The 16713-nt window shown below is 41.2% G+C and overlaps 1 protein-coding gene across 1 annotated transcript in view; it reads left to right on the top strand.

Annotated features, from left to right (window-relative positions):
• The window catches only part of SGCG (sarcoglycan gamma), a 158993-nt gene that overhangs the window by 95739 nt on the left and 46541 nt on the right, over positions 1–16713 (top strand). The window contains exon 5 of the mRNA XM_075061665.1: positions 5461–5533. Within this exon, the coding sequence (XP_074917766.1) occupies positions 5461–5533 (73 nt within the window). The remainder of the gene's footprint in view (positions 1–5460; positions 5534–16713) is intronic.

Raw genomic sequence — 16713 nt, 5'->3', positions numbered from 1 at the left:
TTTCCTGTTTTAAAATCGAAGGATTGAGTCTGAATCACCAGGATTGGTGGGGGGAATTGGGGAAAGAACAGGGGGATGGTTAATTCCTCTTTGTTTTAAGATCCAAGGAGTTTGGATCTGTGTAAGCCTCTCAAGGCAACCCAGGGAGGGGAGAGTCTGGGGGGAAAAGGAGGGGGATGGTTAATTTCTCCTTGTTTTAAGACTCAAGGGGTTTGGGATTTGTGTTCCCCAGGGAAGGTTTTGGGGGAACAGAAAGTGTGCCAGACACTATATTCCGGCTGGTGACAGTGTTACCAGATCTAAGCTAGGAATTAAGCTTAGAAGGGTCCATGCAGGTCCCCCACATTTGTCTCTAAAGCTCAAAGTGGGGGGAAAAAAACCATGACAGCTCCCTCAGTGCTGTTCTTATCTCTCTTAAGTTCTCTTCTGATGTCACCAGTACTGGGTTTACAATGGCACCAGGCTCATGCTCAACAGGGGCCCATCAGCTGGCCAGGCGCTGCACTTCACTTGCGTTGCCAGTCGAGGGGACACCACAGGCTGGCTCCTCTCCTCTCCAGCCCCTCCCCCATATCACTCTCAGCTGTCCGGCAAGCCCAGGTATCCCTGCCCTGTCCTGTCCCCTCCACCCATTCGCTTCTCTGCCAGCCGGGCTGGAGGACTCTTGGGGATCTCATCCCACAGGGGTCTGCCTGCCCTGCTCCCCAGCACAACTCTGACTCTGGCCGGTCTTGCCCTCCCCACCACCTCCCACGGCTGAGCTGCCTGGGACCAGTGGAAGGGCCAGGTCATTCTTACCCAGCATGTGGGGCAGGGCTCATCTGGGCCCCAGGCAAGGAGGTTCTGAGGGAGCCCGCTCAGGCAGGCCCCTCCCACTCTGATCCCTGACCGGCCTCAGCTGTGATGCTGGCTCAGCCCAGGCAAAGAAAATAGCCCCCACCCAGAGGGCCAGTGAGTGTGGCTGGGGGGCAGGCAGGGTGGGATAGTGGTCTCTGGGGATGGCACTGGGCAGTAGGGGTCTGTGGGGGGGGTACTCTTGATCCCTAGGGAGAATGAAAACAGCTCAGGTTCCCCTCCTACAGCGTTCTTTGTTTCCCTGCAGAAAGTGAAGGAGGAACCGGGGATGTGATTGGGAATGTTCATGGCATAGTTTGGGGGTATTGCCCCCCAAATAGAGGGGAGGGGTGGGGACCACATGGGGTGCAAGGTCACATGCCACTGCTTCCTGTGCCCCCCCGGCCATTTCTGTGAATGCAGAGCTGCGCAGCCCAGCTGAAAAAAGGTGCTGCTCAGCTCCCTGGACTTTGCAGCTGGACATGCCTTCTGGGTCCTAGTGCTGGTTGAACTCTCTTCTGTGTGCTGGGAGCCATCCTTCATTTTGTACAACAGTGAGTGCCCATGGTAGGGTAGGGCAGGGGAACGAGGCAGTGGGGAAGAAAGGGGGTGGGATGGAGAGGAGCTGGAGCGGTGGGGAAAGGGCATGGGATGGGGTAGAGAAGGGGATAGGGGAAGCGGGGACAGGAGGAATAGGCAGTGGGGAAGGAATGGGGAGGAGATAGAGTGGTGGAGAAGGGGCATGGAATGGGGAAGAGAAGAGGATGGGGAAGTGGGGGCCCAGCATGCAGATCTCCTTGGGAGCAGCTGGGGCTCCCATGTTAAGCAGGCCCATCAAACCCTCACCCTGACAAGCCCCACCTCCCCTGCATCTGTACCACCCCGATGAGGCCCCCCAGACACCCTCCCCACTGAGCCCCAACCACTTACACCTAGACTCCCATCCAAATGAACTCAACCGCCCTTGCACCCAGACCTACCCCCTGCTGACCTCCAACCACTTTCACTTGGTCCGCCCTGCAGACTCCCATTGCCCCTGCACCTGGAACCTCCCTATGCATCCAGATACCTCACTGACCTGCCTTCACCCAGACTGCCCTACACAGAACCCTCTTACCCCCATCTGGATCCCCCCACACTAAGTCACTCTGCACTTGGATTCTGCTGCTAGGCTGAGCCTCCCTGCCCACATCTGGTGTGCCTGGCACAAAAGGGGCAGGGCCCCGGGGTGTTTCTGTGGCAGGCATGGCCCTTGTGCTGTGTCAGGATCAGGTTCAGCCTCACTGCCAAGTCCCTGAACCAGGCTGTTATAGCTGGCAAACTCCAAAAGTCTCAATTCTCTCATTGGTTACCGCATTACAGAAAGGGCCACAATAATCTCACCAGTCTGCCTGTGTGTCAGTACCCACTTTAGCATTCCAATTTCCCTGTACAATCAGGATATCTTTCTTGTGTACTTTATCAATGATGTCTTGGAGCTGATTGTAAAAATCTTCAATTTGCTCATCATCATAGTCTGTTATAGGGGCATCGACTTGTACCACTGTGATACTAAATGGTACTGCCTTTAGACGGAAGGAAATAAGCCTGCTGGACATTGGGCACTGTAATAGAGTACATGGCCTTCTGTTAGTACCTCTCCAAAGTTCTTCCATCTGACTTCAGAGATTCCTAGGAGGTGCCAGGTGTACTGTTCCGTTTCATACATGAGTTTTTTCACCCTACCTATTTGTCTCAATGTCCTTACATTCCATGTGGCTATGGTGATGTTATCTCTTCCACAGATTCTCTTTGTTGGGGTTATACCAGTAGTATACTTGTTGTGTCTGCCCTGGTGGGAGACAGATGGCATGGTCATTATTAATCCGGGCTGCGATCAATCCAGTATGGACATCATTGACTTGCTCATTATATTGTGTATTTGGGGCAAATTTCTAATCTGGTGGAGCCCATCCCAGGCATGGTATCCTTATTTGTTATGCATGGCAATATGCACCACGCGAGCTCTCCCTCACCTGGCAGATCTGCTGTCTCAACACTGTGGTCACACTCTTCACCTGAACCTGGAAATACTCCACCTACAGGCGTGGTTCCTGAATGGTTCCACCATGATGAAATAACCTGCTCGGAACAAGTTAAACACGTGTTATTAAATAGCAGGAAACTGACTATAAGAAATACCTACCTTCATAAACGGAAGAGGTTCTCCGCCTAGTGTCAAGGAAGACACTTGATGAGTGATTCAGCACCACTACCATTAATCTTAGAATACCTATTGGAGCTGTAAAGCACTGGCTTAACAATGAGCTCAATCAGAGTCCATCTTGTGGCCATTTCAGCATTCCATGGACAGCTCAATGCAACTTTGACGTTCGCACACCCAACTACAAAATGCTTCCTCGCGGGTCTCATAAATGTTTACCCAGACGTGTGACGACCTACACCAACATGGGACCTCAACCTGGTAGTGAAATGCCTTGCCAGACCATCATTCAAACCTTTAGCCACCTGCTCATTACTCCACTTATTGATGAAAGTAGCATTCCTGGTTGCCATTACCTCATCCAGAAGGGTGAAAGAGATAGGGGCGCACATAGCAGATCCTCCATGCACAACATTCTTCAAGGACAAGGTCATGCTACGTCCACATCCTAAATTCTTACTGAAAGTAACCTCAGCATTTTACATGAACCAATCTATTCACCTACCGACATTCTACCCTAAGCATCATGGTACTTCAACAGAAGCTGACCAACACACTAGACATCTGAAGGACGCTATCATTCTATCTTGAAAGAACCAAACCGTTCAGGAAATCCTCTAGACTTTTCATCTCTACTATCGAGCGCTTGAATGGCGATGCTATATCCAATCAGAGATTATCCAAATGGATTTCCACATGCATTCAAACATGCTACCATATCCGGAATACAACCACCGGAGCACATTAGAGCACATACTACTAGGTCCATTTCAACCTCAATAGTGTTCCTTAATAATGTTTCAATACTAGAGATCTGTAAGGTCGCCATTTGGGCCTCCGTCCACACATTCAAAAAACACTATGCAGTCACACAAAACTCCAGGGCTGATGCCATCGTGGGCCTCACAGTACTTACTTCAATGACTCAGGCAAACCCAAAGTCCCCCCAGCCTTCAGAGGGGCACTACTCTACAGTCACCTAAAGTGACGAACCCACAGGGACACTATTTGAAGAAGGAAAGCTTACTCACCTTATGCAATAAGGGGAGTTCTTTGAGATGTGTGTCCCTGTGGGTGCTCCACTACTCAGCCTCCACCGTTCTACTTCAGAGTTCGCACTGAGGATTCTGTGGTAGAGAACGAACTGGAGGGCTTGGGTCATGCATGCGCTACACACGCAGGGCTGGCTCCAGGCACCAGCATTCCAAGCTGGTGCTTGGGGCGGCGTTCTGCAAGGGGCAGCAGTCCCTGTTGTTTTGCCCCCAAGCAGCGAGCCGAATTGCCGCTGCGGGCGGGCAGGCGAACAGGGGGGCAGTCCATGTGCCCTTAGGGCGGCAGGCGTGTTTCCGCGACGGCGGCAATTCAACGGCAGCTTCTATGTTTAGCTGTCCGCAGCTTCAGCTAAACATAGAAGCTGCCGCCGAATTGCCGGCTCCGCGGAAATGCGCCTGCCGCCCTAAGGGCACATGGACTGCCCCCGCTGCCGGCGGCGCAAAGCTGCTTGGGGCGGCGAAAATTGTAGAGCCGGCCCTGTACACACGGCACCAACGACACCATGAGACACCTACTGTGCATGTGCGACCACCACAGACATTGCTACCATAAGTCTCTGATCAATGGCACTGGGACCCACTGCCACCTAAAGTGTAGCACCCACGGGGGCACACATCTCGAAGAATTCCAGTTACTGCACAAGGTGAGTAACCTTTCTTTTTTGTCTCTGCCACCAGATTGTTTTTGTTAGAGCAATGCAGAAATATGAGATTAATATTCAGGGATTACTGTCTTGAACTCATGTTACTCTGATGACTATCATTCACAAGTTATAATAAATGTCTGTCACTATAGTTTAAATGGTTAAATTTATGGTCAAAATTGGTGTTGCCCTGTCTTTTTTCTTAATGCTGAAAGTCTGTGCTTTACTCACCAATTTAGTCTAAAGATAGGAAAGTCTAAATAATTGATGATGTTACTTACTGGTTACCATACAGTATGCTGCAATACCTGAGAAGAAATTTCAGTCCAAACTCTGAATATCTTTTTTTTCTTGTGGTATTGTATAAGACAAACATTTTCAAAAGACTTGTGGGGCTTTAGTTATGCAGCTGCTATTAATTTTAATGCAAATCTCACATTTAAATCCTACCCAGCTATTTGAATATGAAGGGGTCACTGTTGTAACTATCTCAACAATTTATTTGTGCATTTCAAGAGGATTTTGTATTTATTTTGGGGATTTGTATTTGCACTCTTCATTTTGCTTTTTTTTCTTCTTCCAATATTGGACTCAGAACTTTAAACATATTTTTAATATATCTGCCTTGATATTAATGTATGGAAATTTAATTTATGATACTGGAATGGTGTGCAAATCAGTGTACAATTTTCTTACATTTTCCATGATATATTTTCCTGTCTTTCAGGGCCAGAAGGGGACATTTTTGAACACTCTGTAGAGACACCACTTGTCAGAGCAGAGGCTTTTAAACCGCTTAGGTAAGAACATCTGCATAAAAAATATATATGTTTTATATGTAAAATATAATTTTCTACAGATATTCACATTTTCTTTTAGATCAACATAAATGTGAACGTTAGAGCATTCTAACAATATTTACAGTAATTGCTGGTAATATTATTCCCTTTTCGTCCTACTTTGTGACTTATTTATGTTAATTAAGTTCTGTTATTTTGAGGATTCACTTAGAGATGAATTTCTAAGATTGATCGTTTGTGTATATTCATGATGAGTGTATTCATGATCATTAGTGTACTGGTGTGTTTTAAAGCTTTTAATTTCCCTCATCTAAACTTACATTCGACTTTATTTGGAACACTTAAAGTAACATTTATACTTTTCTTTATTATGGTATAGTAGAAGTTGTTTATCTGCATTAAGTTAAAAAAATACTTAATCACTGCCTAATAGTTATGTAGTCAAGATTTTTTTGGACAAATATTGTACTAGGGAAAAAATGGCCTCCACAGTGGTACCTGGCACAAGCCAATAGAAAACCTCTGCAGAAATGCAGTCTTTGAAGGATGTATGTGGTGGTTCTGTCAAGCCAAACAACCCAAGGAAAGGATGACTCGCCACTTAAACATAAAAAAGTCCAGCTCTGTAGCATTAAGGAGTATTTCCTGGTGAGAAAATTACTTTAAATGAGTTCTGCTCCTGTCATGTTCCAGATCTCCCTAATCCTGGGACATTGTTCCTTCACACACACTACTGTGAATTGTAGGGTATTTTAGCCAAAGTAAATCCCATGTGTGGATTGTGGTGAGGAGATATTCATTCTACAATCACCATGTGATAGTCTTAAATTTAATTTTTAAATAGCTATGTCAAAGATCAGAGTAAGAGGGAAAGAAAGAGAGAACTCCCCTCATCCACACTATCTCTTTCACTCACTCACTTCCAGTCTGCTGCTTCAGGAGGGACTCCCTCATCTGTGGTTTCGTTCCCAGGGCTCCTTCTTTACCTTGATCACTATTTTGGGTGTGGGGAAAAAAGAGAAAATCTTCAGGGTTCATAGGTCTTTCTTCATGTCACTGGCTAAACTTCCAAACTGGACAGTTACATTTGAAGAAAAGCCTTCAAGATACTTGAAGTGTACTGAAAAGTTGACCTTCATGGATGAGCATACCCTTTGTATTATCTGTTAAGTGAGTTGGCCATGCCAACTAAAAGCACAGGTTTAGCTCTAGAATGTTACCTTGAGTTGCCAGTGCTCAAGTGAAATGACTAAAATCCCAAGTAGTTGTCCATGTTCAGTATATTGAGTTAGTGGGATCAGAAACTGTTCCAAAGTCTACAAGTTCTGTTATTCATTGTTTTGGCATCAAGTTATTGAAAATTTAAATCTTGACCTCCTCTTCAGATTAGCGTGGTAGGGACCAAGCTACAAAATATCACGTACTCCCTCACCTCAAATATCACAATGCCTTTTTAGAGTCTAATTTATTAATATTCTGCTTTTCATCCTCCTAGTGGTTCTTCTGGTCAAATGATTATATTCTGCAGGCTGTCACACAAGCTAATACGATATGAAGTGGTTAAGGGTGTAGCAAATATTAGACCTACTGAGACTTGAAGAAAAACCATTAGCCTCAAATGTATGTGAGCCCCTGTGTGTCAAGGTGTTGTAACTTCAAAGCACTAAATGTTCATACTCTTCAATTTATAGCGTATGCATTGAGACCTTATTCATTGTTCTCTGCATATGTCATTAGGGTTTAGTGCATCAAAGTAAACAATGTTGACGCAAATGGCTTTCTCAATTACACAGTCTCCTGGATTTGTAGCCCTAGTGCTGAATTTCAAAAGAGACTGATTTATTAGATAAGAAGTGACAAGTTTGTTAGACCATATCTTCTTGTTGATAAATAATGGAGACAGGGCAGTGCCATTACTCCTGCCTTGGTGTCTGTCTTTTCATTATCCTGTTTGCTTTAGAAATGTGAAGCAATACAAATGGAGTCCTTTCCAGATTAAGTGGCTGCATTCATAAGTCTCACTCAGAAAGAAAAGAAGGTGTGGGTTCACGTTTTTTACCCCCTCCCCCTCCAGTAAGAAGGAAAAGTGGTAGAGTGTCTAGTTACAGTGCACATTACCTGTTTTTAATCCCACCTTTCAAATTAGATAAAAGCTGATAAAAGCTGCAATAACACAGACCAAAAATCTTCTTCATTTAAGTAGTTCTAGTTCTATCCTTTCAAATGCCGAGAGAGAGAAATTTTACCTTGAGAAGTATCAGAGGTATAGCCGTGTTAGTCTGGATCTGTCAAAAGCAACAAAGAGTCCTGTGGCATCTTATAGACTAACAGATGTATTGGAGCATAAACTTTTGTGGGTGAATACCCATTTTGTCAGACTCATGTAATGGAAATTTCCAGAGGCCGGTATAAATATGCCGGCAATATTTATAAATATTTATAAATAAGTCTGGCAATAACGAGGTTAGTTCAATCAGGGCGGATGAGGCCCTCTTCTAGTAGATGAGGTGTGAACACCAAGGGAGCAGAAACTGCTTTTTGTAGTTGGTTAGCCATTCACAGTCTTTGTTTAATACTGAGCTGATGGTGTCAGATTTGCAAATGAACTGAAGCTTAGCAAAAAGAACAGGAGTACTTCAGCAGTTTCTCTTTGAAGTCTGGTCCTGAAGAGTTTTTGCTGTAGGATGCAATCTGCTATTGTGTGGCCAAGAAGGTTGAAGTAAAGGGAACAGACGCCCTAGTTCTCCTAAAGTTAGAGTCAGAATTCAAACATTCTCTCCATTGTGACGCCAATACTTCTTCTTTTTTTTTTTTTTTTTTTTTTACAATTTATAGTACTTTGGTGTTCTACTTCTTTTATACTTTATATCCCTAAATAACATACAGCTCATGTTTAGAGCTTGTCATTGTAAGGCATATTGTTCACTTTTTATGATATAACTTATTTTTAGTTTTTCCAATACTATAGTTATATTTAGACAATTTTTCACCTGTTACATTTCGATATGTAAATCCTTTATAAACCTCAACATAATTTATCTGAGCTAGGCATTCGCATTTTTGGAGTGTGAGATGCTTCAGTTTTTAGGATAACAGTTGTCTACTCAGTATGTTCTCCCTGCTGGATAGTTTATCAGTGTGTCTGCTTATCCAACCTTCTGGGCAGCAATAAGATAGTTACCTAACATCTAAGGTCAGAACTAATTTTCATCTGGTATTGGCCTTTAAATAGATGTCTTAGAACCATACAAATAGACCTTTTGAGTGTAAATCCTATTGGTCAGAGTGAAACACTTCCAGTGCAATCAGTTCTGGGCATTCTGCCAGTACTTTGTCCAAGACTTTTATATGCACACTCACAAGTGAGGTCAGACTATATGACCTACACAGCTCCACGCTTTTGTTAGATTTTAATATCACCATAATTATTAACTGTAATAATAATGTTCTCAGTATTCCAGTGAGTTGAACCTTTGTCAAAGTGTTATTATAAGTATATTGTGCACATTCTCAAGATATCTGAGAAATTCCTAAAAAATTAACCATTGAGTTATTTTTCCAGATTATGAATTCTTAATGGTCTTCAGGATATTCTGAAGAGGTTTCAATATTTCCCTAGACAAATTCTAGCCCTGTTTTTAACAAGAGCTATTGTTTTGGACTTACCTCTGAATCTTTAAATGATAACTTGAGGATGCTCCCTGTTTTGAGAAAATGTCTGTGCCTAAGGCTAAAAGATACCAAGGGAATAGATGTTTATTAGCCTAAGATGTAGTAATTGTACACTTTATAATAACCTGAGCATATGATTATGGTGAAATATTTTATCATCCCTCACAATGTACTTAGTTACTGTAAATCTATCTGCTGTGGTTGGCTGCTGCTATCAGAACTCAACAAATTTGTTCACAACAAATATGGCCCCCACCGCACTCTTCTTAGTATTTCCTCCCCAATGATGAAGGCTTAGACCCTTTCCTGACCAGCAAAATGACTTTGTTTTGTAATCCAATTATATGCTTGTATAAATTAAATTGGTAATAGGGTGGGAATAGGATCAGAAACTGAAGTAGTCATGTTTCTACGGACATATAGATAAGAATTCTGAGGGAAACACTTAGAGAGCTGAATAGTGGCTAACCAGAGAGAGTGATTTGTAAAATCATTGTGTGATTATTGCAGTAATACAAATGCATACATGCTAACTGCCTAATAATGGCTGTCAACTAATCAAAGTACAGAGTTCTGTATTTGCTGTTATAATGCAAATTAGAAACACCAGCCAATCACAGTGGAATGAATTACATAACTAAAAAGTAATTACACAATTGTGTCTCAGTAACTGTATAGCATTTCTGTTCCCTGACGGTGAGACAATTCCACTGCAGTAAAATTTTTATAAACACTGGCATTAATTTGCTTGTATGCTTATATACTTTTTCATTCTCAGGTTGGTTAAAAAATCACATGAAGTACTTCATTATGGCAGTTTGAATTACTCTGTTCTCTTCATTTAGTGCACTAATAAAATCCATGAAAAGGACTAGTTAAAATAGCTGGTATTTTCTGTCTTTCCAGGGACACCACTTCTGGCAATGTAATTAAGAAATACCTCAATTTGTCTTTCTTAGAAGCTGGGTACCAATTTTACGTACTTCTGCACATTGATTATATTTGAAAAGAGTTTGAGTTCTAATGTGAAAGGAATTTTTCCAAGTATACTTCGTTTGTTCTGTTATGGCCTACAAGTTATGCAGCTATTTTTTTTAAATTAATCTAATTATAATAGTAAAATACTGACTTATTCAGTGGGATTGAGTTTTTTAGCTTCATTGCTATTCTTCAACTCATTCCTAATATTTCGTATCATCAGGAAGCTATAGTCCCAACACCTTTTCAGAGTCTCTTGGAATATATTTTTAAACACTGTCTCACACATGCTTGACTAGGTCCTATTTTAATGCTGTTTATTTTTATTTATTTCTTGAGAGGTATTCAGAGCATTTGATGAAGTGAGTGAATATTAAACATTCATTTCATATAGGTTGGAGTTTTTTGTGGTCCACCATTGTCATGATAGAAGGAGGACAACCTAGGACAAAACAGGCCTATTTACTGATTTTCCTTGAGTAGCATATCTCACTGCAGAGTTGTGTTTGATCCAGTAGAGACATGGAGATAGTCTAAAGCGGCCAATATCAGGGACAAATGCCTCAAAGCACTGTCCCCTTGATACATGTCCTAAAGTTTTGCTGCCATGGAATCTATGATGCAATCTCAGACTCCCTTTCCAGTGAGGAATTGAATCTTATTTCTCTCTTATTTTAGAGACATTTATTAAACTTTTTAGTTTTCAAGTTATCTTCTTGTCATGTGGTGGAGGGCAGTCACTTTGAGCTATGCCTATTTTTGACGACTATAAAGTACCCGCGTAGCTCTGTCTAGTAAGCTCTTTGTTAAGAATTGCTATCTGTATCATCTTAAATATAAATTAACAAATGTAGTAGGTATTGACTAAAAGGTGAAGTCGATTGTTTGACTACACTCACGGTTCATTCTTAACAATGTTTGAGACCAAATAACTGGATTTAGCCAAATTTATTGTCTAAAGACAAAGCAGTACAATATTAAAAGGGGACATACATACTCTCGTGTCATAAACAGATAGCTAAGGGTTAATGTCTCTTTTACCTGTAAAGGATTAACAAACAGGGAACCAAACACCTGACCAAGGGACCAATCAGGAAACAAGATACTTTCAAATCTCAAGGGAAGGAAGCCTTTGTTTGTGATTTTTGGGTTTGGCTTTGTTCCCTCTGGGTCCTGGACAGGACTAGAGGTGAAACCAGGTTTCTGCCAATCTCTCTGCTACAGTCTCTTATCTATTCAGAATAGTGAGTAAGTAAAGGCGGTTATAGTCTTTTTAATTGTTTTGTTGTATTTGCAACTGTGTATCTGGCTGGTGGAGGTTTTAATGTGTATTTGGCTGAAAGTATCTTAAATTGTATTTCTGCTGGAGAAAGTTTTCTTTCTATTGTCTATAAGCTAGATGACCCTGTAATATTTCATCTTGAATACAGAGACAATTTTTATGTTTTCCTTCTTTTATTAAAGTTTTCCCTTTTTTTTAGACTCTAATTGATCTTTTGGTTATCTTGTATAAGACTACAGGGAAAGGAAAGACAAGGGGGAGGGGGAGAGAAACCTGATCTCTCTGTATTGTGTTTCAAATAGTTGAAACACAGTATCTCCTGGTGTACCCAGGCAGGAACGATCTGGGAGGAGGTAAAGAGGGGGGAAGGGAAGTGGGTTATTTCCCTTTGTTGTGAGACTCAAGGAATCTGAGTCTTGGGGTCCCCAGGGAAGGTTTTGGGGAGACCAGAGTTCATTGGGCACTCAAAGTCCTGATTGGTGGCAGCACTACAGGATCTAAGCTGGTAATTAAACTTAGAGGATTCATGCTGGTACCCAAATTTTGGACGCTAAGGTTCAGATTTGGGAATTATACCATATGACATCTCGTTCCAGGGAGCAAATCTTATCACACAGCATGTTTACCTTCCATAGATGTTAAGCTTCAAAGATATGCATTTCAGCTAATAGTATTTATAGTATGATTTTAAAAGCTACAAAACTCTTTACTGAACACTAAAATCTAACCCACCAGTTCATAACAGTTCCTTAACTTGTTGTTTTGTTCTACACTTTTCTTATCTCTGTTTTGGATACCATATTCCAAACCACCTGGGTTTAGAGGTATATCCCAACCTGTGCTAGAACATACCATTTATGCATAATGTAACTTTTTGCATAATACCCATTAATGTGGTGGATATTATGCCTAACATATATGTATTGGCTAACATAGGTCAAGTTTTTCTTTCATGCCTGAGAGTAAATGTCCTTATTTTTGTTTTTATTACTTCATATGAAGTTTTGGTTAGTCTTGATTGACTTAAAGGTTTCAACATAACTATACATTTGTAATCATAATATAGAAACATTTTTAGGACTCTATGGTCCTATGCCTTTTAGTTAGCACTTCTCTCACTCACACACACTCACACACACACTGCACAAACAACTAACTTTCAGAGGTTTTATAAGTAAGTTTTTATAACTTCTAATGTCCAAAATTAAAATGTCTTCTATTTAGTAAAGAAAAATTTGCTTACTCAGTAAAAAAATGCATGACAAATTTAAACTGGGCGTGAATATTTAGAACAGAATTGTAAACTTCTGAAAATAAAGGTTCAGAATGGAAATACTAACTGAACTTTTTAACTATAGTAGTGCAAATAGTATCTTTAATAGAGAGTAAAACTCTGTGACAGAATATGTTGCATTATAGTATAAATAAAGTCATTTGAAAAGCTCTGCTGGAAGCATCTGTGAAATGCCAGATTCAATCACATTCACTGGGGTCTCTGTCTTTTTTAATTACCTTGAAAGTCAGCACGTTGGAAAATTGAGGTCATCGCAAAAACCCCTTTTGAAATATCTTTGCTTATCACTCTTTACCACAACTGTCTGTCTTAAGAGAAGCTGAAGGTTCCATTTTAATCATATCTGGGTTCTGATCTTTATTCCTCATCCTTTGCAACACTACTGCATTGAGTGACAGTGGAGAAATAGATGGAAAAGACGTCTGTATTTAAGATAGGTGGAAAAGTAACAAACAAATCACCAAGCTTTTATGATCATAACTGGTATCGTTTGACTGGCTGATTAACATTGTTTAAAATTGCTTTGCAGCCTTTTGAAGGTGTCATTAGAACTCGATGCTGTTTTAGTATCAAGAAGATGTAAATGTATTTGCTCCAGGACTTTGTACCATCTCTTAAGTATGTGTAGGTAGTTACTTGAGCACTTGATGTGTTTCTGTACCATTCTCTCATCAGGAATGTGCTTACTTGATTAGCTAATGCCTGTAGTATTACTGTTCTGCCAAGACCATGCCAACTTTGGTTTACTTTCTTTGATTCATACTTTTATTCATGCCTGAGATTCCAGCGAGGTCTACAAGGTCTAGGGCTTAGAGACTTCATCAAAGAGGCCTGTTCTAAAAACTTGAAAAAGGTGGTGGTGACATGGTCGATTAGGCCAGGATGGGAGTTCTTTACTGTGAGATAAAATCTCAAAAATTATTTTTTAGCTTTAGCAAAATATTTTTTTCAAGTAATTTTTATGTTGATCTCACTTTTGGTGCATATGCACTCTGTGTTTGAGTTTGGAACTTTCTAGCAAGTACACTGGGGTTTGGGTCCATGCTTACACCCTGCCTGTCCTTGCTCCCTTTACTGTCAAGGCCATAAAAGGCCACACAAACCCAACTGACCCTCAGTTTCCTCTTACTATCCATGGTAGTGAGTTGGAACTGTGATGTCATCCCTGCTTCTCATTAGCAACTAATTAGTTTTTTATAAATATATAAATTTAGATTATTATCTTATAATTAGTTAATTAATAGCTTTTCTACCCATTGGCAGCTTTCCATTCCTGCTTTTATCCCAGACAATCTCCTCAGGTGCTTGTGCCTTATCACGAGTATAGTAGACTCTATGTCCTCTGGGTTTAAGTTCTGCCCTTCCTTTAACTGATGGCCACAGCAGGTGCCTTTTCTGCTCCAGGGAATCTCATATCCCTGATCATTCTTCAATCTGCAGATACTTTTCTACTGCAACCAGAAAGTCAATAGAATGAAAATACTAGTGGAAAAGACACTTTATTGGCTCTACTGTGCGATAGTCATGACTATGGCTCCTAGGTGCTATGATAATACAAATAACAACAACAACAACAATTGCCCCATCCCCTCACTACTATTTAGATTTATTTTTAATGTAATAATTTTGACAAAATTTCCACAATGAAACTTTCTAAAGATGTTACGCTTTAAAACTTTTATAAAGCTGAAGTTTTATCAGTTCCACTCTTTAATCAAAGAATATAAGACAACATTAGAATAGATAAAGGTCATGTGTCTTTGGTTACCTTTGTTTGTTTTTCCTTTCTTATATATGACTATTTTGTCCAATAAGTCATCTAATTCTCCTCTGAACACTTCTCTAAAAGTAATATCAGTGCAGAATTTCCACTTCTGCATTGCCAGCTTTGAGTACAAGTCACGCAGAAAACTACCCTATCCCATAACCCTTTGGTTGAATTACTGATTCCAAGGATAGTATCCGTGAGTGCTATGAGAAGTCAAGCCTCCACACACTTAAAGAACCAGCCACTAGCACCACTGTCATCAAACTGACAGGATTACCACTATTTGTATCTGTGCATCTGACTGCCTTTAGAGGCTTGTAAGCATGGAACCCTGCAATGCACCAGTGTCCTGCTGCATCAGTGCAATAGCACTTGGAACTATTGGTGCCAAATTTCTATGGTGAATCAGTACACTGCTGGGTTGGCACATTAGAGCCAAGAGCTGATGGTGCTGGGCCCCTGGGAACCTCCTGGGTAACCACACTGGCTCCTGTAGCTGTCAACAGCAAACCCCTTTAATTTACTGACACCCTGCTGAGACTACATCTTAGCACCTGGTGCTGCTGGTGCTGGACTCCATTTAGCTCACAGATGCTTTATTGTATTGGCAGAACTTCATTTAATCAGTACCTGAGTTTGTCAGATCCAGGCATCAGTTTGGTACTTCATTCCATAATTTAATCCCTTCCCACCGCCATTTCTTATCACTGTGGCTGATGAGTATCCTTACTGGCCCTCAGGTGGAAGCACACAATGAAGTCTTGCATATTGCATCGGGTAGCAGACAGCTTCCAACCTTCTCTGGTTTGATAGTAGTTCTGAGCTAAACTCCCATGAGGAATGGGCTTCAAAGTGCCACCCACTGTGATTGCAGTATGCACAGTGTCTACCTGAGATGAGAACTCGTTCAGTAGGACTTTTCATCCCGATAAGGTCTCCTTCTGAGCAATAACGGAAGTGGTCCTGTATGCATTATGGACTTTCAGACTATATTCAGAAAATGGTCCTGATTCCCTCTGTCAGTCCAGCAACTCTTTAAATTATTTCCTTCTTCAAAATCTTCCATTTGCTTCCTCTTACCTTCTGCATCAAATTCAAGCTTCTTTTCAATCCTCACATTCTTGACTTGTGCCCAACTCTGCTCTGATTACATTTCTACTAACATTTTTTATTTTCCACAATTGTTCTTTTGACTCCACCTGTGAATTGTGCATTACTTTCTTTCTGTGGCTTTGTGTCTTCTTCCATTCTGCTCCCAAAGTCAGGGATCCTCTCTATATTTCCAATGTTTGAAACACCAATCATTTCTACTTTCAAATCCCTTTTCATAAATCACTTCCTCCTAAAAGACTGCAAATGCTAATCTGTATCAGTAAAAATGCTGTCATCTCTCCCTCCCCTTATAAACAACAAAAACTCCGTAAAAGAGAACCCTTGTTTTGAATTTCCCACTGTGTTATGTGTTTCATTTGTGTTGTCTGTCTATCCTGCAAGCTCCTCGGAGTGGAGACACATGTCCTCATGCTACTGTGTCTTCAAGCTGCAACACCAATCTAGGGAATAAGTGCAACCATTAGTCTGTTGTCTTGTGTGGCTATTACAGCCTGAGGCACAAGAGGGGGCTGTCATAACTATAAAGGGAAGGGAACAGCCCTCCTGTGTACAATACTATAAAATCCCTCCTGGCTAGAGACACCAAAATCCTTTTACCTGCAAAGGGTTAAGAAGGTCAGGTAAGCTGGCTGACACCTGACCCAAAGGATCAATAAGGGGACAAGATACTTTCAGATCTTGGTGGGGGGAAGGCTTTTGTTTGTGCTCTTTTTTGGGGAGGTGGTTCGCTCTTGGGACTAAGAGGGACAGGACATCAATCCATGCTCTCCAAATCTTTCTGAACAAGTCTCTCATATTTCAAACTTGTAAGTAACAGCCAGGCAAGGCATGTTAGTTTTATCTTTGTTTTCTCAGCTTATAAATGTTCCTTTTTGATAAGAGGATTTACCTCTGTTTGTGTAACTTTGAACCTAAGGCTAGAGGGGGTTCCTCTGGGCTCTATGAATCTGATTACCCTGTAAAGTTATTTTCCATCCTGATTTTACAGAGATGATTTTTACCTTTCTTTCTTTAATTAAAAGCCTTCTTTTTAAGAACCTGATTGATTTTTCCTTGTTTTAAGATCCAAGGGG

The sequence above is a fragment of the Chelonoidis abingdonii genome, chromosome 1 (genome assembly GCF_003597395.2).
Source record: "Chelonoidis abingdonii isolate Lonesome George chromosome 1, CheloAbing_2.0, whole genome shotgun sequence".
In the NCBI taxonomy this organism is placed as follows: domain Eukaryota; kingdom Metazoa; phylum Chordata; order Testudines; family Testudinidae; genus Chelonoidis; species Chelonoidis abingdonii.
This window is presented reverse-complemented; position numbering and strand designations above follow the sequence as displayed.